General features: G+C 42.2%; 1 protein-coding gene across 3 annotated transcripts in view; it reads left to right on the forward strand.

Annotated features, from left to right (window-relative positions):
- The first annotated feature begins 4,082 nt into the window (after nt 1-4,082).
- The window catches only part of LOC106581117 (mitochondrial intermediate peptidase), a 35,788-nt gene continuing 15,325 nt past the window's right edge, over nt 4,083-24,545 (forward strand). The window contains exons 1-18 of one of the 3 annotated variants that reach the window (XM_014162875.3): nt 4,083-4,547; nt 4,823-4,996; nt 9,346-9,434; nt 9,523-9,609; nt 9,704-9,767; nt 9,873-10,055; nt 10,371-10,527; nt 10,926-10,974; nt 11,386-11,446; nt 11,612-11,664; nt 15,474-15,627; nt 15,763-15,840; nt 16,078-16,285; nt 16,933-17,042; nt 17,137-17,211; nt 17,665-17,781; nt 20,898-21,019; nt 21,853-21,926. In XM_014162875.3, the coding sequence (XP_014018350.1) occupies nt 4,398-4,547; nt 4,823-4,996; nt 9,346-9,434; nt 9,523-9,609; nt 9,704-9,767; nt 9,873-10,055; nt 10,371-10,527; nt 10,926-10,974; nt 11,386-11,446; nt 11,612-11,664; nt 15,474-15,627; nt 15,763-15,840; nt 16,078-16,285; nt 16,933-17,042; nt 17,137-17,211; nt 17,665-17,781; nt 20,898-21,019; nt 21,853-21,926 (2,005 nt within the window). In that variant the 5' untranslated portion in view covers nt 4,083-4,397. The remainder of the gene's footprint in view (nt 4,548-4,822; nt 4,997-9,345; nt 9,435-9,522; nt 9,610-9,703; nt 9,768-9,872; nt 10,056-10,370; nt 10,528-10,925; nt 10,975-11,385; nt 11,447-11,611; nt 11,665-15,473; nt 15,628-15,762; nt 15,841-16,077; nt 16,286-16,932; nt 17,043-17,136; nt 17,212-17,664; nt 17,782-20,897; nt 21,020-21,852; nt 21,927-24,545) is intronic. The other 2 variants (XM_014162874.3, XM_014162876.3) reach the window with 2 other exon arrangements.

A 24,545-nucleotide genomic window follows, 5' to 3' on the forward strand; every position in this document is an offset into this window, starting at 1 on the left:
CCCTTTTTTGGGGGACAATGTGAACACAAGGCTCCCTAGGTTTGCTTGTCATTATTCCTGCACTACACACTATCAAATAACATTTTATTAGTCACATGCGCCGAATACAACAGGTCTAGACCTTACAGTGAAATGGTTTCTTACAAGCCCCTAACCAACAATGCAGTTTCAAAAAAATAAGAATAAGATAAAAGTAACAAGTAATTAAAGAGCACCAGTACAATAGCAAGACTATATACAGGGGGGTACCGATACAGAGGTACCGGTTAGTTGAGGTAATATGTACATGTAGAGTTATTAAGGTGACCATGCATAAATGACAACAGAGAGTAGCAGTGGTGTAAAGAGGGGGAGGGGCAATGCAAATAGTCTGGGTAGCCATTTGACTAGATGTTCAGGAGTCTTATGGCTTGGGGGTAGAAGTTGTTTAGAAGCCTCTTGGACCTAAACTTGACACTCCGGTACCACTTGCAGTGTGGTAGCAAAGAGAACAGTCTATGACTAGGGTGGCTGGAGTGACAATTTTTAAGGCCTTCCTCTGACACCGCCTGGTATAGAGGTCCTGGATGGCAGGAAGCTTGGCCCCAGTGATGTGTTTTGCCGTTCGCACTACCCTCTGTAGTGCCTTGCGGTCGGAGGCTGAGCAGTTGCCATACCAGGCAGTGATGCAACCAGTCAGGATGCTCTCGATGGTGCAGCTGTAGAACCTTTTCAGGATCTGAGGACCCATGCCAAATCTTTTCAGTCTCCTGAGGGGGAATAGGTTGTGTCGTGCCCTCTTCACAACTGTCTTGGTGTGCTTGGACCATGTTAGTTTGTTGGTGATGTCGTGTCTTTGGCTATGCCGGAATAAGTGATATGACATGCTAACTTATAAAATGATTTCTCTGTAATTAATATTACCTGATTAAGCTAATCATGTAAATGTAATTAACTAGAAAGTCGGGGCACCACGGAAGAACGTTTATAGAGCCGTTATCTTCCGAATAAACTCTTAAAATACTTTGTAATATTTTACATCGATAACAGTCAATATTAACCCTTGTCTTATTTTCAGTCTCATAATGAAAGTTGTAAATTCTTGGCTATCTTCACGAACCCTGGCTAACAAGTTGAATCAGCAATACAAAATTGGGTTTAATTATTTATTTACTAAATACCTAACTAATCACACAGAATTACAAATACACAGAATACAATGATGTCATACAGAATTCACCCCTGGTGAACGGAACCTGTATGAAAGCTGGTTACACAAAGGAAAGGGGGTTGGGCTTGAATGAAAGAGCGGGAAGATTTAGGAACAGAGAAACAGCAGCTATGCTATCGTAAATACATTATCTTATGCATTCTAAATTACCGCCCATTTGGAAAAGGAAAATGCAATGAATATTTACTCTGAGCTGCGCTTCGGTAGATTGGTCGTAGATGCTGGCCGGGTTGGCCAACAGATCTCCCTGTTTTCGGAAGAATGTCAATGGTGGTCGATTGGATACGTGGTGGTATCTTCGTCTGGTTGTTAGACTGGATCCGTCGTCCGTCCTTTCCTAGCCCACGTAAGCAGCGGCCGCTGCTAACTCAACGGCTAGGAAGTAGCACTTCTGTAGTGAATAATCTCAAAGTTCATACCATTCGCCACCAAAGCTCACGCCGAGGTTGGCTTAGTTCTGTTCTTGACATGTGTGTCCTTCTAACGTAGAGGCTGCAGACCTCCCGTACTGGAACCAACGTGGTTATCTTTTCGTCAAAGGATTATATAGTGGAGAGGGGGAGGGAGGTGTTTCATCGTTTATAACCCCTGTCTCTTCACAGGGTTGGGCCACTGATCGAGCAGGGCACTTTCCTTATGAAAACCCAAATCTCTCATTCGGAAGCTAAAATTACATTTAATCTCCTAACAAACATTTTCAATATCAAACATTTCAATTGCATAACAATTCCATGTGACTCTGATAACTAGAGGGCGTATACTTTCTCAGATACAGTTTATGTCATCCTGTCATCAGTCATAATGTCTCAGATGACAACCGAACTGACATACATACTCATTACGTTCCCAAGCATATTTCCAACTGGTTTTATTAACAAAAGGGAAGGGAGATAGGTATTTATGGGGGGGGGTCATAAACCTTACCCACAGGCCAACGTCATGACAGTGATGTGGACACCAAGGTACTTGAAGCTCTCAACCTTCTCCACTGCAGCCCCGTCGATGAGAATAGGGGCATGCTCGGTGCTCTTTTTCCTGTAGTCCACAATCATCTCCTTTGTCTTGATCGCGTTGAGGGAGAGGTTGTTGTCCTGGCACCACACGACCATGTCTGTGACCTCCCTATAGGGTCTCTCGTCGTTGATCACTAGACTACTGCAACACCGTTTCCCCTATCATAAACCCTCTCACATTGGTGCCACAAAAGAGAGAAGTTGATGATGTGCAGGTTGGCAGAAAAAAAATGGGTGCTGTTTTTGGACAGGCCTGTTGATTAGTGATTGTCAAGGATGCACAGAAATTCCTAAATATGAGTTTTTAATTCAGATTATTTGTTTACAATATGTGATCTTTAGGCTAAGAAAGCTGCATATACTGTTTATTCAATTGTAGGGTTTGAATAGTGTGAGATGACACCAACATATTTGGTGAGAATCACAACAGAGTACAAATCAATTATAGCTCTTAAAGAGGCAGTAGCCTACATGGGGTGTACAATTTTCAATTACAGCATAATTCTTTTTTTTATTTTACCCCCTTTTTAAATCTTGTCTCATCGCTGCAACTCCCTAGCGGGCTTGGGAGGCGAAGGTTGCGTCATGCGTCCCCCGAAACATGACCCGCCAAACCGTGCTTCTTAACACCCGCCGGCTTAACCCCGAAGCCAGCTGCACGAATGTGTCGGAGAAAACACTGTTTAACTGACAACCGAGATCAGACTGCAGGTGCCCGGCCCGCCACAAGGAGTTGCTAGAGTGTGATGAGCCAAGTAAAGCCTCCCCCGGCCAAAACCTCTCCTAATGCGGATGACACTGGGCCAATTGTGCGCCGCCCTATGGGGACTCCAGATCACGGCCAGGTGTAATACAGTGACAATCTCTAGCACTGTGATGCAGTGCCTTAGACTGCTACGCCACTCGGGAGGCCCCTTTACAGCATTATTTCATCTGCAGTTATTCTTCTTATTTATTATTTTACCAATAATATTTAAATGTTAATAGTATCTTCTGATTACAATTATTTATCATATTTTAATTAATCTATTAGCTTCCAAAATGTAAGTATTGGCCATGTACTCTTATAATCTCCACCAGACACAGCCAAAAGAGGACTGGCCACCCCTCAGAGCCTGGTTCCTCTCTAGGTTTATTCCTAGGTTCCTGCCTTTCTAAGAAGTTGTTCCTAGCCACCGTGCTTCTACATCTGCATTGCTTGCTGTTTGGGGTTTTAGGCTGGGTTTCTGTATAAGCACTTTGTGACATCTGCTGATGTAAAAGGGGCTTTATAAATACATTTGATTTGATTTAGTTATATCTAGCTGTCCAATAACGCATTCTGATGGAATGGCTTGTCCTGCACTTTGTAAAAAAACTGAGTGCATTGAGTGAATGTCCTTTCTAAGCATACAGTAGCAATGTGAATGCAAAGAGGACTCAGACCACAAAATAGGTGAAGTGAACTGGCAAAAGACTTGAGTCCTCATTCAAAGGCAAGGGCAGTGTGAATAAGAGTTATTTTGTTTTTTCTTTTACACCAGAATTCACAGTAAAGAGTACTGCGATCGTTTATTTTAAAGAGGATTACATGTGAAAACACCTTCAGAATTAACCAATAGGAAGCTCTACGCAAATAATCTACGTTCATTTTAACTCGGGAGGTCCCAAGTTTCCGACAGGACATGAACGAGGCATAACCCATTTATTTTATTCTATGTTTCAGCACTTTCGGTATAAATTATGCTATCTGTTACAGGCAAAACAATTATTTAAAGTTATGCCTACCATTCCGCACCATTAAGACATATTTTGGAATATTAATGTAGTGCCAAGTTGATCAAGTAAATGTGGTAATATACATTTTGATCAATTTATAGTATTCTTTAGCACAAAAATGCATTTCCCAATCATTAGCTAACATGTGGAAGCTGTTAGCGTGACTGTCAAATTCTACCAAACGCTTGCTAAAAACATATTTTACGTTTATCACTGGACAGTTAGCTATCAACACATCTGAAGATATCTAGATTTTGCGTGTACAATACTTACCTTTATTCTTCAGCCTAATCATTCAAAGTGGATTGGTAGCTAGCATGTCCTCGAAGTCTCTTCTCCACTGTTTACACTACTAGCCGAGTCAGTGGGTTAGTCAGTCAAGTCATCTGTAGATCGCTAATTAACGTAAGTGCATTATGTCAGCTTGCAAGCGTTTGCTTTACATTGTAAAACACAGAGGGATATGGCCATCGATATGGAGGAGAAATGTCACCACTTGGTCACCTGTAGGAGCTGCCTTCAATGCCAAACCTCACAGAAGACTTGAGTTGTTTGAAAAAAATGTGGTATGTTAATCAAGTCATTAAACTACAGTATTCCCAAATGTATCTTAGCCTATGTGATGTAGCTAGTTGTTGTGATGTAGCTTTATCTAACACTACTGTATTTGATTTGCACTTGTCACTATACTGTTTTTACAAACAATGCTTTGTCCTTCAGTCAAGAAAAGTAGCTAATAGTCAAAGTTTTCTGTTTACATAGCTTTTGGTCTAGACTAGTAACAGTATTTTAAATTCCTACCCACATAATGTAGTCAAACGGTATCCTAAAACCTTCACAGGGCTTGTTTGGAGTCCCAGAGCTGAGCTCCCCTGCTGGCTTCGAGGTGACCACTAAAAGGGCTCTGAAGGACACACGGGAGCTGGTGGATAAAGTCTGCAGCAGCCCTCCTGGAGCCGTTACTGTGGAGACTTTTGACCAACTCTCAGACGGCTTGTGTAAAGTAGCAGACCTGGTAAGATGTATACAGTACCAGTCAAAAGTTTGGACACACCAACTCATTCAAGGGTTTTTCTATATTTTAACAATTTTCTACAGTGTAGAATAATAGTGAAGTCATCAAAATGATGAAATAACGCATATGGAATCATGTAGTAACCAAAAGTGTTAAGCAAATATATATTTTAGATTCTTCAATGGAGCCACCCTTTGCCTTGACAGCTTTTGCACACTCTTGGCATTCTCTCAACCAGCTTCACCTGGAATGCTTTTCCAATAGTCTTGAAGGAGTTCCCACATATGCTGAGCACTTGTTGGCTGCTTTTCCTTCACTTTGCGGTCAGACTCATCCCAAACCATCTCAATTGGTTTGAGGTTGGGTGATTGTGGAGGCCAGGTCATCTGATGCAGTACTCCATCACTCTACTTCTTGGTCAAATAGCCCTTACACAGCCTGAAGGCGTGTTGGGTCATTGCCCTGTTGAAAAACAAATAATAGTCCCACTAAGAGCAAACCAGATGGGGTGGGATATTGCTGCAGAATGCTGTGGTAGCCATGCTGGTTAAGTGTGCCTTGAATTCTAAATAAATCCCTGACAGTGTCACCAGCAAAGCACCATCACACCACCTCCATACTTCAAGGTGGGAACCACACATGCGGACATCATCCGTTCACCTACTCTGCGACACAGCGGTTGGAACCAAAAATCAAAAATTTGGACTCATCAGACCAAAGGACAGATTTACACTGGTCTAATGTCTAATGTGTTTCTTGGCCCAAGCAAGTCTGTTCTACTTATTGGTGTCCTTTAGTAGGGGTTTCTTTGCAGCAATTCGACCATGAAGACCTGATTCACGCATTCTCTTCTGAACAGTTGATGTTGAAATGTGTCTGTCACTTGAACTCTGTGAAGCCTTTATTTGGGCTGCAATTCTTCACCCCTTAGAGGGGAACATATCCTCTGCAGCAGAGGTAACTCTGGGTCTTCCTTTCCTGTGGCGGTCCTCATGACAGTTTCATCATCAGGGATGCAAACTAGTCACCTTTTCGCCGAAATTCGCAGTTTTGAATCCAAAATAGGTGACCTACGTGGTTTGTGTAAATCCGATGAGAAAAGTTTGTGAGTTTGGCCTGTGTAGGCTGTCATTTAAATAAGAATTTGTTCTTAACTGACTTGCCTAGTTAAATAAAGGTTAAATATACACTGCTCAAAAAAATAAAGGGAACACTTAAACAACACAATGTAACTCCAAGTCAATCACACTTCTGTGAAAACAAACTGTCCACTTTGGAAGCAACACTGATTGACAATAAATTTCACATGCTGTTGTGCAAATGGAATAGACAACAGGTGGAAATTATAGGCAATTAGCAAGACACCCCCAATAAAGGAGTGGTTCTGCAGGTGGGGACCACAGACCACTTCTCAGTTCCTATGCTTCCTGGCTGATGTTTTGGTCACTTTTGAATGCTGGCAGTGCTTTCACTCTAGTGGTAGCATGAGACGGAGTCTACAACCCACACAAGTGGCTCAGGTAGTGCAGCTGATCCAGGATGGCACATCAATGCGAGCTGTGGCAAGAAGGTTTGCTGTGTCTGTCAGCGTAGTGTCCAGAGCATGGAGGCGCTACCAGGAGACAGGCCAGTACATCAGGAGACGTGGAGGAGGCCGTAGGAGGGCAACAACCCAGCAGCAGGACCGCTACCTCCGCCTTTGTGCAAGGAGGAGCAGGAGAAGCACTGCCAGAGCCCTGCAAAATGACCTCCAGCAGGTCACAAATGTGCATGTGTCTGCTAAAACGGTCAGAAACAGACTCCATGATGGTGGTATGTGGGCCCGACGTCCACAGGTGGGGGTTGTGTTTACAGCCCAACACCGTGCAGGACGTTTGGCATTTGCCAGAGAACACCAAGATTGGCAAATTCGCCACTGGCGCCCTGTGCTCTTCACAGATGAAAGCAGGTTCACACTGAGCACGTGACAGACGTGACAGAGTCTGGAGACGCCGTGGAGAACGTTCTGCTGCCTGCAACATCCTCCAGCATGACCGGTTTGGTGGTGGGTCAGTCGTGGTGTGGGGTGGCATTTCATTAGGGGGGCTGCACAGCCCTCCATGTGCTCGCCAGAGGTAGCCTGACTGCCATTAGGTACCGAGATGAGATCCTCAGACCCCTTGTGAGACCATATGCTGGTGCGGTTGGCCCTGGGTTCCTCCTAATGCAAGACAATGCTAGACCTCATGTGGCTGGAGTGTGTCAGCAGTTCCTGCAAGAGGAAGGCATTGATGCTATGGACTGGCCCGCCCGTTCCCCAGACCTGAATCCAATTGAGCACATCTGGGACATCAAGTCTCGCTCCATCCACCAACGCCACGTTGCACCACTGACTGTCCAGGAGTTGGCGGATGCTTTAGTCCAGGTCTGGGAGGAGATCCCTCAGGAGACCATCCGCCACCTCATCAGGAGCATGCCCAGGCGTTGTAGGGAGGTCATACAGGCACGTGGAGGCCACACACACTACTGAGCCTAATTTTGACTTGTTTTAACCTGTTTTAGGATAGGGGGCAGTATTTTCACGGCCGGATAAAAAACGTACCCGATTTAATCTGGTTATTACTCCTGCCCAGAAACTAGAATATGCATATAATTGTTAGATTTGGATAGAAAACACCCTAAAGTTTCTAAAACTGAATGGTGTCTGTGAGTATAACGGAACTCATATGGCAGGCCAAAACCTGAGAAGATTCCATACAGGAAGTGCCCCCTCTGACCATTTCTTGGCCTTCTATAGCCTCTTTATCGAAAACAGAGGATCTCTGCTGTAACGTGACATTTTCTAAGGCTCCCATAGGCTCTCAGAAGGCGCCAGAACGGGGAATGATGACTCTGCAGTCCCTGGGCGAAAAACAGTAGGGCTTTTGGAAAGTGGTCGTTCTAAGAACAATGACACGGGTGCGCGCGTGCATGTGAAGACTCCATTTTCTATTTTCAGTGTTTGAACGAAAACAAGGTCTCCCGGTCGGAATATTATCGCTATTTTACGAGAAAAATCGCATAAAAATAGATTTTAAACAGCGTTTGACATGCTTCGAAGTACGGTAATGGAATATTTTGAATTTTTTTGTCACGATACGCGCCGGCGCGTCACCCTTCGGGATAGTGTCTTGAACGCAAGAACAAAACGCAGCTATTTAGATATAACTATGGATTATTTGGAACCAAAACAACATTGGGTGTTGAAGTAGAAGTCCTGGGAGTGCATTCTGACGAAGAACAGCAAAGGTAATCCAATTGTTCTTATAGTAAATCTGAGTTTGGTGAGTGCCAAACTTGGTGGGTGTCAAAATAGCTAGCCATGATGGCCGTGCTATCTACTCAGAATATTGCAAAATGTGCTTTCACCGAAAAGCTATTTTAAAATCGGACACCGCGATTGCATAAAGGAGTTCTGTATCTATAATTCTTAAACTAATTATTATGTTTTTTGTGAACGTTTATCGTGAGTAATTTAGTAAATTCACCGGAAGTTTTCGGTGGGTATGCTAGTTCTGAACGTCACATGCTGATGTAAAAAGCTGGTTTTTGATATAAATATGAACTTGATTGAACAAAACATACATGTATTGCAAAACATAATGTCCTAGGAGTGTCATCTGATGAAGATCATCAAAGGTTAGTGCTGCATTTAGCTGTGGTTTTGGTTTTTGTGACATTATATGCTAGCTTGAAAAATGGGTGTGTGATTATTTCTGGCTGGGTACTCTCCTGACATATTCTAATGTTTTGCTTTCGTTGTAAAGCCTTTTTGAAATCGGACAATGTGGTTAGATAAAGGAGAGTCTTGTCTTTAAAATGGTGTAAAATAGTCATATGTTTGAAAAATTGAAGTTTTGGGATTTTTGAGGAGTTTGTAATTCGCGCCACGCTCTATCATTGGATATTGGCGAGGCGTTCTGCTAGCGGCACATCTAGATGTAAGAGTTTAAGTGTTCCCTTTATTTTTTTGAGCAGTATATATTAAATACCTCATGAAGCTGCTTGAGAGAATGCCAATAATGTGCAAAGCTATCATCAAGGCAAAGGGTGTCTACTTTGAAGAATCTCAAATATAAAATATATTTTGATTTGTTTAACACTTTTTTGGTTACTACATGATTCCATATGTGTTATTTCATTGTTTTGATGTCTTCACTATTATTCTACAATGTAGAAAATAGTAAAAATCAAGAAAAACTCTGGAATGAGTAGGTGTGTCCAAACTTTTGACTAGTACTGTATATATTTATTAATATAGAAAGCACAGGATAGAGTCAAAAACCAATCAATTTAAGTTGACAGGTACACTTATTTTCTCCCCAAACCAGGCTGACTTTGTGAAAGTGGCACACCCGGACCCGTCCTTCCGTGAGGCAGCAGAGAAGACATGTATAGAGATCGGCACAGTTGTAGAAAAGTAAGTGCCATTGAACTAGGTCTAATAGAATATATATTATTGAGTGGCATATTACATAATGATTCTTCACTGTTTGTTTATCTCACAGACTCAACACCAATGTTGACCTTTGTAGAAGTTTAAAGAATTTGTTGGATAACAAAGAAGTTTTAGCTCAGTTGGACCCAGAAACAAGGTATGCTCTCCAACCTAAATCCTTTTACCGGTAGTTAATTTAGTGTAGACTTGACAGTTTCATTCAGATAATGTAAATGTTTCTGTCTACCTAGGAAAGTGGCTGAGCTGTTCATGTTTGACTTTGCGATCAGTGGAATTCATCTTGATGAAAAACTGGTAAGGTACTCCTTTTAATTGGTTTTAAAGTGTGTTGATAACCACCCTTGTCACATGTTTCTTTCATCTCCTTACTGTCTCTATTCTGACTTTTACATTTTGCAGCGAAAAGAGGCTGTCAAGCTTCACGTCAAGCTCTTGGATCTAAACAATGAGTTTCTTATGGGCTCTCACCTCCCAAACAGAATAGCAAAGTCAGCTATACCTGAGCATATTCATTGCCACTTTGCAACGGAGGGCAGTTTCATTCAGATTGGGGGTCTACATGCTGAGTCATCTAATGACCTGGTATGTTTTCATTTGCAAATGTTTTTCTCTTTCACCACCAGGTAGCGCCCATCTCACATGATATCCAGTTAGACTGCAGCGCTAGCAGTACAACAGTACATCTGAATAAATGCCTACATAATGCTGTGCACACGTTGGAGAGATTGCACGTGTGAAATGCTATTGTTGAGTAATAGTTAGAGACTCTCTGTCCTGCATTTTCCTGATTTGTCCTGATTTTATTTGATGCTCCGTGCCTGGGAGGGTTGCTCTGTGATAGGGATGGCTAAGGGGTGAAGAAACTGAAACGCATGCTTTTGACATCATTCTTTTCAGGTTCGGGAGGTTGCCTATAGGATTTTCCTCTACCCAAATTCAGATCTGATGGAGTGTCTGGAAGAGCTGTTGAAATGCAGGAACAAACTGGCCAAACTGGTGGGCTATGATTCTTACGCACACAGAGCTTTACAGGGAACCATGGCCAAAACCCCAGGTAAATATGCTTCCTCCCCTGTCCCCAACAATGACTTTCCCTTCAATTAGTTAACCTTTGACCTTTTTTGGATTCATATGTAGAAGCTTTGGTAGTGCTTCAGTGTATAATTAGAGGGATATTTAGCAATGACCACCATTTCAGCCAGATACCGCCAAGTTAGTAAACATACTTGTTTAACCAGGTTTACCAGCAGGTTACATGAATGAATGAATGAATGAATGAATGAATGAATGATTCAACCAATGCCCTCTATTAAACACAAAAAAATCACCCAGGCAAAAACTGTCACCCAGTTAGAATATTACACTACCACTGTGCTACACTGTTGATGTTGGGAATGATAAAGCCTTTGTGTGTGACTGCTATAACATGGCCCTCCTTTCTTCTGCCCACAGAGACTGTGATGAACTTCCTCCAGCTACTGACGGACAAACTCTCCGAAAGGTACAGCACTTAATACAAGTAAAATAAAAAATGAGCTTTGCCAAAATCAACAGAATTTGTTCACCTTATATACAGTATATAGCTATAAGGAAATATATAATCCACCTTGTCTTGAAAAGCTGACATGTATCCTCTCTACCACAAGGTGATGATATAACCTTTAAAGAGTGAAAGAGCTTTATAAGTTTAGTGAAGTGAAGGTTTGAAAAAAATTATATGTTTGAATTCCAATTTATATGCTGGAGCTTTCAGAGATCCAGTTATTTGGATACAGAATTGACTATAAAGCAGAAATAATAGTTTGTTAAATAGATTAATACACTTTTCACATATTTAGTTGAATTTGAATTAGGCCTGACAGTGAAGTCAGCAATCACATCAGCCACTCATTTTAAATCTCTTCCCATACAGAACCGCAATAGACTTTGAGATGATTAAAGACATGAAGACAAAACTCAACCCCCATAATGCGGTAAATACTGCTTTGTTGTCGTTTATAAATATTTATATTCCAGCTGATGTAGCAATGTACATATAAAGATATGAATCCATAGTGAGATGAAAAAAGGTGAATACAAATGGTGGTGTGTTATTTATTCTTGTCACAAGCTATTAGTAATATGTTTATCTTCCATAGGAGCTCATGCCATGGGATCCTCCATACTTCAGTGGTGTGTTGCGTGCTGAAAGGTGAGTATTACAGTCCTAGATCTATTATTCAAACAAAGCAACTGATCCAGTTATTCTCCGCCAACTGTCAATGAGATAAATCTGTTTGATTTCTATCTACGTGTCTGTAGTTGGGGTGGGTGGGAACTTCGTATTTCAGTGTAGCGCATCATTTAATTTTTTTACCTGGTCTTCCTCGGGTATCAGTTGTTAGGAGAGGAGCATGGGAGCTCCCGAGTGGCGCAGCGGTCTAAGGCACTGCATCTCAGTGCTAGAGGCGTCACTACACCCACCCTGGTTCGAATCCAGGCTCTATCAGGCCGTGATTGGGAGTCCCATAGGGCGGCGCACAATTGGCCCAATGTTGTACGGGTTTGGCCAGTGTAGGCCGTCATTGGAAATAAGAATTTGTTCTTAACCGACTTGCCTAGTTAAATAAAGGTTAAATAAATGGGAGCTACGTAAGTCTTCGTTTATTCTTTTCAATATAATCAATTCGGATCAACTTCCATTGCTCAGTTGCGCTGTCACCTCATTTTACATGAAGATTTTCCCCTCTGCGTTTTATATAATTTAACTAATTATCCTTGCGTAATACATGTTCCCTGTCATTTTTATTTATGTGATGGAACATATCCAAAACAATGGATTAGAATATGCAACCTGAATCACTGTTGCCATGCTACAGTATAGAAAGACAGAGTTTGAATGTGTTAGGCAGATGAGAACCATCCAGAATACAGTGAGGACACAGACAGCATTCAACTCAACCTGAACTCCTTGCAGGAGTAAATCCCATTTTAGTCTGTCAGGAAAGGATATCTCCAATAGCATATACAATATTTTGTATTATCTGTTGAGACCCTATGCATTTGTTTTAGTGTGTGTAATATATTCTGCAGTTTTAATGCTGATTAATGGGCTTTGGGTGGTTAAGAAAGCGTATTATCTTTATTGTCAAGGGTAATTCATAAATGTCATGATTCACAGATGGAGAAGAGGAATGGCCTAATCTGCTGTGAACATTTGAGTGAATTGGAGATGTGGTTGGTCACATCTAGCATCTCCAGTTTTGCGCCGGTCTCACGTCGTCTTTTTACGGACATTATTAATGAACTTCTTTTCCACTCAGCCGCTCACCAGAGACCAATAAGTCTAACGGTTTATTAAAGCTTTATTGCAGACATTCCAGGTCCTGGGGGATGGACTCAATGGCTGTTTCCACAATGGGGTTTGGCACAACCTCTGTCTGAGGAGGAGATATGTTGGAGATTTTTTTTCTTCTTTTAACTGAGGAAAATCTGTTTCCGAATCACTTTCCCCTCAGCCCTCTTCTTGGTGTGCTGTGCTGTGCTGTGTTGGTTGTTAGGAGTTGGGTTTAGAATGCGGTTGGTTCCCAGGGATGGCTGGTTGCCCAGAGTTACCACCACCGCTAAGTGGCTTCTGTTGCCCTTTTCTCTTTGTCAGCAGCATTAGTGGTTTGCAGTTCCTACCGAAGTCAGTTGGAGAATGTTCATGTCCTACTGAAAGGAGTTTCAGATTATGTGTGGTAAATGAATGCCCAGTAGTACATCATGTGCAAGATAGTATAAATTACTACCTTTACTAGTCTTTAGAAAAGATCAAATGCTATTTTTACTGCTATTTTTCCATTAGCAGTCGGTGAAAAAGCTTACCATTGCCACTTGAGTGAAGCATAGTATACAGTGTTTACTGAGTATTCTTTCAATGTGAAACACCACTTAAATAATACAGCACAGAATGTACAGAAATACTTTGTCCCATATACAGTGCATTCGGAAAGCATTCAGACCCCTTGACTTTTTCCACATTTTGTTATGTTACAGCCTTATTCTAAAATTGATTACATATTTTATCCTCCCTCATCAACCTACACACAATACCCCATAATGAGAAAGCAAAAACAGGTTTTTAGACATTTTTGCAAATGTATTAAAAAAAATGAAATATTAGATTTACATAAGTATTCAGACCCTTTACTTTGTTGAAGCACCTTTGGCAGCGATTACAGCCTCGAGTCCTCTTGGGTATGACGCTACAAGCTTCGCACACCTGTATTTGGGGAGTTTCTCTCACTTTTCTCTGCAGATCCTCTCAAACTCTGTCAGGTTGGATGGGGAGCATTGCTGCACAGCTATTTTAAGGTATCTCCAGAGATGTTCGATCGGGTTCAAGTCCAGGCTCTGGCTGGGCCACTCAAGGACATTCAGAGACTTGTCCCGAAGTCACTCCTGCGTTGTCTTGGCTGTGTGCTTAGGGTTGTTGTCCTGTTGGAAGGTGAAGCTTCGACCCAGTCTGAGGTCCTGAGCGCTCCAGAGTGCTCTTCATCAAGGATCTCTCTGTACTTTGCTCCATTCATCTTTCCCTCGATCCTGACTAGTCTCCCAGTCCCTACCACTGAAAAACATCCCCACAGCCTGATGCTGCCACCACCATGCTTCACCGTAGGGATGGTGCCAGTTTTCCTCCAGACGTGACGCTTGGCATTCAGGCCAAAGAGTTCAATCTTGGTTTCATCAGACCAGATAATCTTGTTTCTCATGGTCTGAGAATCCTATAGGTGCCTTTTGGCGAACTCCAAGCGGGCTGTCATGTGCCATTTTACTGAGGAGTGGCTTCCGTCTGGCCAATATACCATAAAGGCCTGATTGGTGGAGTGCTGTAGAGATGGTTGTCCTTCTGGAAGGTTCTCCCATCTCCACAGAATAACTTTGGAGCTCTGCCAGAGTAACCATCAGGTTCTTGGTCACCTCCCTGACCAAGTCCCTTCTCCACCGATTGCTCAGCTTGGCTGGGCAGCCAGTTCTATAAAGATTTTTGATGGTTACAAATTTCTTCAATACTGCAGAAATGTTTTGGTACCCATACCCAGATCTCGACACAATACTGTCTCGGAGCTCTACGGACAATTCCTTCCACCTCATTGCTTGGTTTTTGCTCTGACATGCACTGTCAACTGTGGGACCTTATATAGACAGGTGTTTGCCTTTCCAAATCACATCCAATCAATTCAATTTACCACAGGTGGACTCCAATCAAGTTGTAGAAACATCTCAAGGATGATCAATGGAAACAGGATGCATCTGAGCTCAATTTCGAGTCTCATAGCAAAGGATCTGAATACTTATGTAAATAAGGTATTTCAGTTTTTTATTTAAAAAAAAAATAAAAAAATGTTTTCACTTTGTGATTATGGGGTATTGTGTGTAGATTGAGGATTTTTATTTATTTAATCAATTTTAGAATAAGGCTGTAACGTAACAAAATGTGGAAAATTCAAGGGGTCTGAATACTTTCCGAATGCACTGTACAACAAGCAAGGAAGCCACATCATGTGAAGATGTGTGCCTCATCATGGTAATCATGTCTGTAAAGCTGGGCGTAGGAAATGGGCTTCTCACTGGTTTTAATGAAATCCAAATTACGTTTCGATATGCCTCCAGGGCAAGCATTGCTTGCTTCAAATGGCTTGCTTTGTCCACACCAGAAGTGAGTAATTGTGCATGCTCCCCAAGATTGACAGGAGCCTTGCAGATCAACTGATAGGGCTTCCCCTTTTATGTCTGCTAGTCTGAGAACGTTAGTCCGAAGAGTCAGCATGACAAGTGTTAATCAGAGCATCAATTTGCTTTAGGGGGAAAATAACAGGAATCTGTAAAACACCATAATTAACTATGGTACCTTGCTAATAGATGTCTATTTTGGTTTTAGCATGAGATTCCTGCAATCCTCTACAGTAGCTTGTCACAGTCACACAACTGAGATTAGGCTGAAGTGTTTGTCATATTGTGGTTGTGTTTTGGTTACAGGTACAACATTGAGCCCAGCCTCTACAGCCCCTACTTCTCCCTGGGGTCTTGTATGGAGGGCCTGAACAGCCTCTTCACCCAGCTCTATGGAGTCTCTATCATGTCCGAACATCCAAGTGCAGGAGAGGTGTGGAATGATGATGTCCGCAAACTGGTAAAAAAAAACTTGTATAACTATTCAAATGTTCCTAGTGTTGAAGCTTTAATTTGTTTGCTGTGATTACATAGTCTAAATTGTGTTTCTATGGTGTGATCTCCTAAGTTTACTGTTTTGTCACTTCCTGTCCAGGCTGTAGTTCATGAGACAGAGGGGTTGCTGGGATACATCTACTGTGACTTCTTCCACAGAGCAAATAAACCTCACCAGGTAGACAGAGCCTCACACGCCACGCCCGCAACGCAACCGGCTTTCTTTGAAGATGACATGAGTTTCAGTAGATCAAAAAAAGTTTCAGAATTTCAAAATGCTGTCATGGCTGCTGTTTCTAGCATGTTCAAAATAAAAAAAGTCTCTGGCCCTGTGGCACTGATCTTGAAACCAGCAGTACATAGAATGTATTTCAAGGCAGGGCCTCAATGTTCTCTTTGTCTCTCCCTTCCTCAGGACTGCCACTTCACCATCCGCGGTGGGCGGCAGTGCCAGGAGAGCGGACAGTACCAGCTGCCTGTAGTGGTGCTGATGCTGAGCCTGCCCCACCCCACCAAGAGTGCCCCCACCCTGCTCACGCCGAGCATGATGGAGAACCTGTTCCACGAGATGGGTCATGCCATGCACTCCATGCTAGGGCGCACACGCTACCAACACACCACAGGTGTGACATTCTCAGAGTTGAACCGTTAACTTTAGCAGCTTTAGCCTGGCATTGTGCTTATGGGTAATTCCAGAGTGATGCTGAAACGTCCAAGTCGTCCTTGTCCATAGAGTTGTATGGTTTAACTTTGCAATCATTGGTTTTAGTTTGACATACATTTTAAAGTGAAAAATCGGATACTTAGCATCACTCTGTTACCGTGGTATTGTCCCTATGTATTTGTACTTTTAATGTGAATAATAATATGGGAATGACTGTATGTACAGCTCTCTCAAGTCAATAGTCCTAATAGTGAGGAGGATTGATATCAGTATCAATGGTTTCACCCTGGTGGTGGTGTTGTGAATGACATCTTAAAATGATGGTCACAGGTTAGAATGGCATGCGTAGAGGCTGTGTTCAGTCATGGTGTGGAGACTTGAAAAGGCCTGTTAAATACAATTCAGAATGATACGGCTTGGTGAGGAAATCCACACTGGTTATCATTGGATTGGTTGCATGCTCCTTTACTTGTTAGATAAAGACTAAGGATACGCCTTAGCAAGTAACTCAAGATGCTTAAAAATGTCAATTTCATGGCGAGAGATATCCACTTAGATAACATAGATCAGTAATGGAGCAACTTTAGACTGCTTTTGTCTTCTCAGGAACCAGATGTGCCACTGACTTTGCTGAGGTCCCCTCTATTCTCATGGAGTACTTTGCCACTGATTATCGTGTAGTGAACCAATTTGCCCGCCATTATCAAACAGGACAGGTACACAAACTCACAATTTTTTTGTGTTACTAGATGGGTTACTGATATGGTGCTGTAGTCCTGCTGAGAAATGAATGTCTTTGTGTTTTTGCAGCCTCTGCCTCAGAGCATGGTGGCTCGTCTGTGTGAGTCCAAAAAGGTGTGTGGTGCGGCAGACACTCAACTACAGGTAAATCCCCCTGACATACAACAACAATGAACAAAATGGGTCACAGCTTTTCCTTGAATGGGATACATTAACACTCATGGGTACGTTGCCACTGAACTCTCATGCAAATGCACAATACAGGGCAAAACATTTTGCTCTCAAACTGTTTAAAATGTACTGGCACGGCAGCAAACACTGACAACTTATCTGCTAATCTTTATAGTAGTTTTTTAACAAGGTTTCCTATATTGTTACCGTTGCTTTAAAAACTCACTTAAACACAATGGACATAAGGGTCCTGTAAGTGCTTTGACTGAGTGATTGATGGTTGATAAGTGTAGAGACTTAACAGATATCAGCCTTTTTCAGGCAACAGAAAATTACTTAACTCTAAGAGGGATATTTGGGAACGTTTCAAAGGTTTAACATGTAACTACATGAATGATTCAGCATGTTTATTTTTTATATGGACAGATTTTCTACTCTGCTCTGGATCAAATGTATCATGGAAAACCCCAAAACCGTTCAACGACTGATATATTAAAGGACATGCAGCAGAAATTCTACGGCCTACCGTACACTCCAAACACGGTGGGTATCTCGGTGTCAAAATGCTCTTTGCCTTCACTGAGTTGGTCAATAGAACTTTGATTAAGAGCTCAATTACAGCCTTTACAGTTAATGAATGTTTGAGGGGACATTATTTGCCTAATCCCCAAATCTTTACCACAGTGTCTGCCTTCTCCCGTGCAACAGAGGGACAAAAACAGAGCAGAGAGAGGGAGTTATTTTTTGGATATTCTTCTCTGGCTTTGTGGTTTTATATCTCTTACCCAGGCGCAGCACCGTTTAAGGGATTAAAGCTTTTTTGGAGGCCCTGCTCAAATAACAAAGCAGAGGTATACTTTGAATGAGCACTCCCTGGGGGAAATATTTGAAACTCTTCTTTCTGTGGTCCTTTTAATGAAAATAGTCAGGAGGGAATAGAGAATGTAAAACACAGCCATCATTTAACAGGAATGGTCATCATAAGGCATTTATCTTCATCTGTAATTATGTTGGCCATCAGGAATATACGGCACTCAGTCAGAACTATATTCCACCTTCTTTAATTGAGCTTACAAGCCACAGTTGCTTTACCCTCGCTAAAAGTCCACTTTTATCCATGCAGCTAACGACCTCCCAGGGGAGTGTGGTTAATTTTATATACTTTCCTTTCTGTCTGAGTAATTTTTCTTTAACTATAAAACCATGCCGAAACTCAACATTTCACTAAAATTATATATGTTATGATGGGAAGAGTAGTTTTCCTCCTTTTAGCCCCACTTACAAAATTCCTAATTGTATTGTTAAAGGATCTGTCATGGGATTGGAGCAAGTGAAAACTGATTTGTTTATATTCTGCTAAAAGGACCATATTTTCTTACATTTTTATTCTCTTCTCTCCTTGTGCTCGCAAAAAAGCAGTGAAGCCTTTCCACACTAAACTTTCCACACTAAACTGAACATTTGAATGGCTAATAGGTCACAGAGAGACCCAAATGATAAACACTGGGGTGATTATGACATGTGTATGGTTTATAGACCAGGGGTATCAGTTCTGACTGGAGAGAAAGACTATCAGCTGTTGTTGAGTACATGGACCAAATGGAAATCCCTGGGCCTGCGATAAGAATATTTGGAAAATGGCATTAAGCATGACATTCAATCTGCCGTGTTGATGATTCTTTGTTTTTATCTGTTCTCTCTGAGTCCTAGAAAGTCAAGACATGTTCTTTTCTCATGAGTTGTGCTGTGTCGGTGATGCATAGGCCTACCCCTGCACATAAATACTAGCAGCTTGGTCCGCAAGTATGCCTTTTATCTAATACTTAGGAGAACAGAGTGACATGCTGCTCTGACTTTCTGGGTCTTTGTCTGTGTGGATCAAAAGGGATCTTTCGCTGAGATGATGACTGGACTATGACCTTCTCAAGTTGGACGGATCAAAAATAAAGCAGAGCACTGGTGTCTGAACTGAGTAGTTTGAGTGTTCACTGTCCGTCTAAGTTTCAGCCATTCTTTGTCATACCTGTAATTACGTTTCATGTTCTAAGGTGTTGTGCGGTTGGGGATATCTTGCCACAGCAAGATGAGTGAGCTCAAACCGGGTGACCCGATATATGCTATAGGCCTCTGGTACTGCTATAGGCCTCTGGTACTGCTATAGGCCTCTGGTACTGCCGTCTGGGCGGCTGGTGAACTCTCTCCTCATGATTTGTGCTCAGTTTCCCAATATTTTGGTTTCCCCAATGTACTGCCTCTGTCAGGAGTACTGTTTACCCTTATTAAAGTCATTAGGGCCCAGATGGGACCCGTCATGCAGACACTTTGCGGCTTAAGCCTGTTTCACGCTAGAGGATCATCCGCCCAGCCTGGAGAATTCTTTCACACTGCCCGCTGTTTAAATAAGCAGCACCCCTCTCAAAGGCAGAGTACAAGGTGCTTTATACTAGCCCCTTTAAACTCATCTATCGCACCTATCCAAGACGTTACTGTAAAGAGCACAGTCGGGGGAAAGATCTTCTCCTAAGAGCTAAAGTCACTCATTAATTTATAAAGATCTGGGCCCACATTTGGATGTTAGTTAGGGCAACTTCATTTGGTGATATCTATGTGGCTCTAGCAAGGTTCGTAAGGTTCCTTATGCATTACAGGCTCAATGCTCTGATACAATACTTACAGTACTTAGCTTTTCATTTGTGTTTTACAACCCCCGTGGAGAATAGGGTATAATTTAGTTTTGTTCCACTGCTGCTTTCTGACTGTTTGAGTGTTTTCCAGGTGAATTTCCCCGGAGTCCAAAATCAGGCCTGATCATAGAGTATGTTGTCTTTACAGATAGGAAGTTGGACCCTCTAGGCAACAAGGGGAAAAGGAAATGTATGCACTCTGCCATTTAGGAATTTCCATGTTTTGTTCCTTTTAAAAGCAAAGTAAAAGGTTTAAAGTAAAATGTATACAGTTAAATCAAAGTCCATATTTGACTTAATCATGGGCCAATTGAACAGTAGCAGAAAAAACAGTGACCATACAGTAACTAGAACAAACTTCAATAGACTTTCTTTAATGGCCCAAATAATATTGGGTATTTTCCTGAGGGGGAAGTAGATGATGATGATGATGATGACAGAAGAATATCTCTGCTTGTCTTTTCCTTTAGCAACCTTTATGAGTGGGAACAGTTAAGCCTTCAAAGCTGAATTAGCCTTTCTCTCCAAACTACACTCTCGCCATTTAAAAAATAAATACAAATGTTGTACCTTTATTTAACTAGGCAAGTCAGTTAAGAACAAATTCTTATTTTCAATGATGGCCTAGGAACAGTGATGGCCTAGGAACTGCCTTGTTCAGCAAAACGACAGATTTTTACCATGTCAGCTCGGGGGATTCGATCTTGCAACCTTCCGGTTACTAGTCCAACTCTCTAACCACTAGGCTACCTGCCTCCATGCGTAAGCTATTTTAATTGCATTAAATCTGTCTGTTTTTGTTATTGGTTTTTATGTGAGATAAAATGTTTATTTGTCAGTATGCATACAGTGGTGGTCTTTCTGAAATCATGGTATTCAGTGGAACCTGTTGAAAGCTAGTTTAATTTGGGTTATTTATTGGGTATGGTGTTAATGATGTTGTGATCTTGTGAAATGCTTTGTTTTCTTTCGCAGGCATGGCAGCTGAGATTCAGCCACCTCATTGGCTACGGGGCCAAGTACTACTCCTACCTCATGTCCCGCGCTGTGGCCTCCATGGTGTGGAAACAGTGTTTTGTTCAGGATCCTTTAAACAGGTGAGCCTGAGAGCCATTCAGCGTGTCCTCACATAAACTCTTCATCAGGAAATACACACAATATCAAGGCATGGCTGTCTGCTGCACTTACTTGACTTTTATAGGTGTGACTAAATGCAGGGTCCCCACGGAAGAAAAAAACAGTTTACTGTAGCAATACAATGAACTTCTTCCGAGGAAGTCATAAATCGGTGAAACCTGACTTTATTAATAATGTCAAAATATATCAGGACCATTTGGTGATGTATTTTTGTGTGTCCCTTAATATTTTTTGCCATGTGTAATCACACACCGGGAACTTGTTATGCTACATTCAATGATAGTACATTATATCACTGAAAGTTACAGTACATTTGACTGCAAGTTATAAAGTTGTTTGCATTTCCAAGAAGACCGAGGCAAATGCTCTCTGACAAGCAACCTTCCCTGAGTAGTGTTAAGTCTCTCAGCTTGACATTGAACATGACATTTAATATGAAATCCACACCAGCTTGGCAGGTGTGGTACAGTAATCCAGTTAGAGCCACCAGCATCCACATTACACAGCCCCACAGTCCTCCCTATCAGCTCTGCTCTGACTTTGACTTCACAGAGGCTTTGTTTAGAGATTCACCTCAGAGATTTGAGCCCTGCAGCCCTTTTTTCTCTCTCCGTCTTACTTTCTCTCCTTTGACATTGTTTATGTTCCACCTGTGGTTGTCGAACCTCTGTTTCCTATCATCAGCCCTGTGAGGGGAGAGCTGAGACTTTGCTCAGGACTCAGGGTAGGGAAGAGGAGCCGCTGGAGGGGAATGCATGTGGCTGTAATCTTATCTTTCCTCTCTCTCCCCCAGGGACATGGGAGAGCGCTACCGTAGGGAGATGCTGGCCCATGGGGGAGGGAAGGAGCCCATGCTCATGGTGGAAGGTATGTCACGGTCTTAACCAATGTGCCCTCTAAGCTGCGCACTTGCGCGTCCGAGCACCTCCTCCAGGAATGCCACGTAGAAGAAATGCCCGGCCTCGCAGAGACGCAAGAGATTGAACTACACCGAGTTTGCCCCATTAGTTTGCGCTATATAGATTAATATTTTTTCTGTGGTCAGATCAACATTATATCAGCCCCTTTTCAATGCAACAAAACAAATCTAACTTTGCAAGATTGAGTCTGATTTTGTTGTAGGCAGAGCACAAAGGAGTAGAATTCTATTGGCGGGGGTAGCTGACAAGCATTCTTTCAATCACCCATGAGTGAATCCGCTTTTCAGATCAAAGAGCATTGCTGTGCGTGTGCACATTTGTTTATATTCTTTGCTAGTTAGCAAGTTGTTAGCGAGTTATTAGCTCAGTTACAGAGAAGTATAACTTCAGAAATGGGGAGTTACTCCTTCCTACAAGAGCACAATACGTGTAGGTTTAGGCTGTATTTCAAGCTGTCTTTAAAGGGGCAGTGTTATATTTTGAGACAGGCTTGAATATGTAAATAAGCCAATAGGCAGAAGGGTAGCCTACATTGTCTAATTCTCTGTATGGTAATAATAATTAATTGTATTTTATAAAGTGGTTTCTTGCATCATAAAACACCTTAGCAATTTACAGTCACCTATTTGGCCCATGGTGTTACAGACTAAGTAAAAAATCATAAATTAATGTCTGGCCCTTCATAATGTAAAAACGTTTTTAAAAGTCTTGTGCAATGTTGGCCTGCATTGAACACCACAGCTATATCATAGAAATCAAAAGCTTTTTCCATGTGAAAATAATATGGGGTTTGCTCCATTGATTTTGTTGGTAGGCCTGCATTATGCTCAAATAGCCACAATAGCCTATTGGCTACTGTTTAAAACTGTAAGGGTACAGCCTCAGTGTTCACTGTAAACGTGCCCCGGAAGTTGCAAAAAGTTGTCACAACGTACATGTTTCCGTTCACTAAAATTTGCTCAGTGCCCCAAAACATTTGAGGGAACATTGGACTTGACCTTTTTTTTACTCTTTTTTTTTTTTTTTTTTTGAGGCTCTCACCACCTCTCTGAGAGCCTCTGGACAGGTCGTGTAGTGGCCCACTTCAGGCTGATTTACTTTATAAAAATGTTTTATTGAAATTTTATCCCGTTTCTCGCCAATTTCGTGATATCCAATTGCGATCCAATTACGATCTTGTCTCAACGCTGCAACTCCACAACTGGCTCGAGAGAGGCAACGGTCGAGTCATGCATCCTCCGAAACATCGACACTGGGCCAATTGTGCGCCGCTCTATGGGCCTCCCGGTCACAGCCGGTTGTGACACAGCCTGGGATCGAACCTGTAGTGATGCCGCAACACTGCAATGCAGTGCCTTAGACCCCTGCACCACTCAGGAGGCCCCCTGATTTACCTTTTTAGTGTCCCAGGGTTAAGGAGTGTCCATTAGACTAGGAAGGAAGGTGTCAACCAACATCTAACTATATTTCAATGAATTGTGTTCAGAAGAGAATAGGTATGTCTGCTCTAGGTGATCCTTGATAACCTGGTAGAACTAGAAAGAGCCAGCAGTAGCCCACCAGAGTCATAATTCCTTCACTCAGGTATTCACACCTGCTGCTGTTGTGGTTAGCCTGGTCTGCGATAGGGGCCTCAGAATGGAGGATATTTAGCTCTCCGGCATGTTTTACTGCCTCTCTTACCTTGTGTTTTACAGGGGCTCTGTCATTATAGAGCTATATAGCCCCTTGTTTGGTGGTGGTTAGTCTTGTATGGTGGTTGGTGGTAACTGGTAAGCTATAACAGAACACAAACCTTTATACATGGTGGCAGTGCCGCCCCCCCCCCCCCCCCCCCCCCCGACTCAGAGCGGAGGGGAACCAGCGCTGTAATATCAGGTGACGACGGGTACTGTTAATCTCCCAGCAGGGTCACCCCATTTGATTGTCCTTACAGTTGTCACTCGGCCTATGAAATTACAACTGCCAGGGGACTGTTCACTGTTATTAGAGCTGCTGTTTAATCAAATAATGTTATTTGTCACATGCGCTGAATACTACAGGTGTAGACTATGAAATGCTTATTTATGAGCTATTTTCAAACAGAGTTAAAAAAGTAAGACAAATTTGCTAAAATGTTAATAGGAAATGGTACCACAATAAAATAATTTTACTATATTCAAATCAAATTTTATTAGTCACATGCGCCGAATACAACAGGTGTAGACCTTACAGTGAAATGCTTACTTACGAGCCCCTAACCAACAATGCAGTTAAAAGAAATACGGATAAGAATAAGAAATAAATGTAACAAGTAATTAAAGGGCAGCAGCAAAATAACAATAGCGAGACTATATACAGGGGGGTACCGGTACAGAGTCAATGTGCGGGGGCACGGTTAGTTGAGGTAATATGTACATGTAGGTAGAGTTATTAAAGTGACTGTGCATAGATGATAACAACTGAGAGTAGCAGTGGTGTAAAAGAGGGGGGAGGGCAATGCAAATAGTCTGCGTAGCCATTTGATTAGATGTTCAGGAGTCTTGTGGCTTGGGGGTAGAAGCTGTTTAGAAGCCTCTTGGACCTA

Source organism: Salmo salar, chromosome 20 (genome assembly GCF_965601325.2).
Source record: "Salmo salar chromosome 20, fSalSal1, whole genome shotgun sequence".
Classification (NCBI taxonomy): domain Eukaryota; kingdom Metazoa; phylum Chordata; class Actinopteri; order Salmoniformes; family Salmonidae; genus Salmo; species Salmo salar.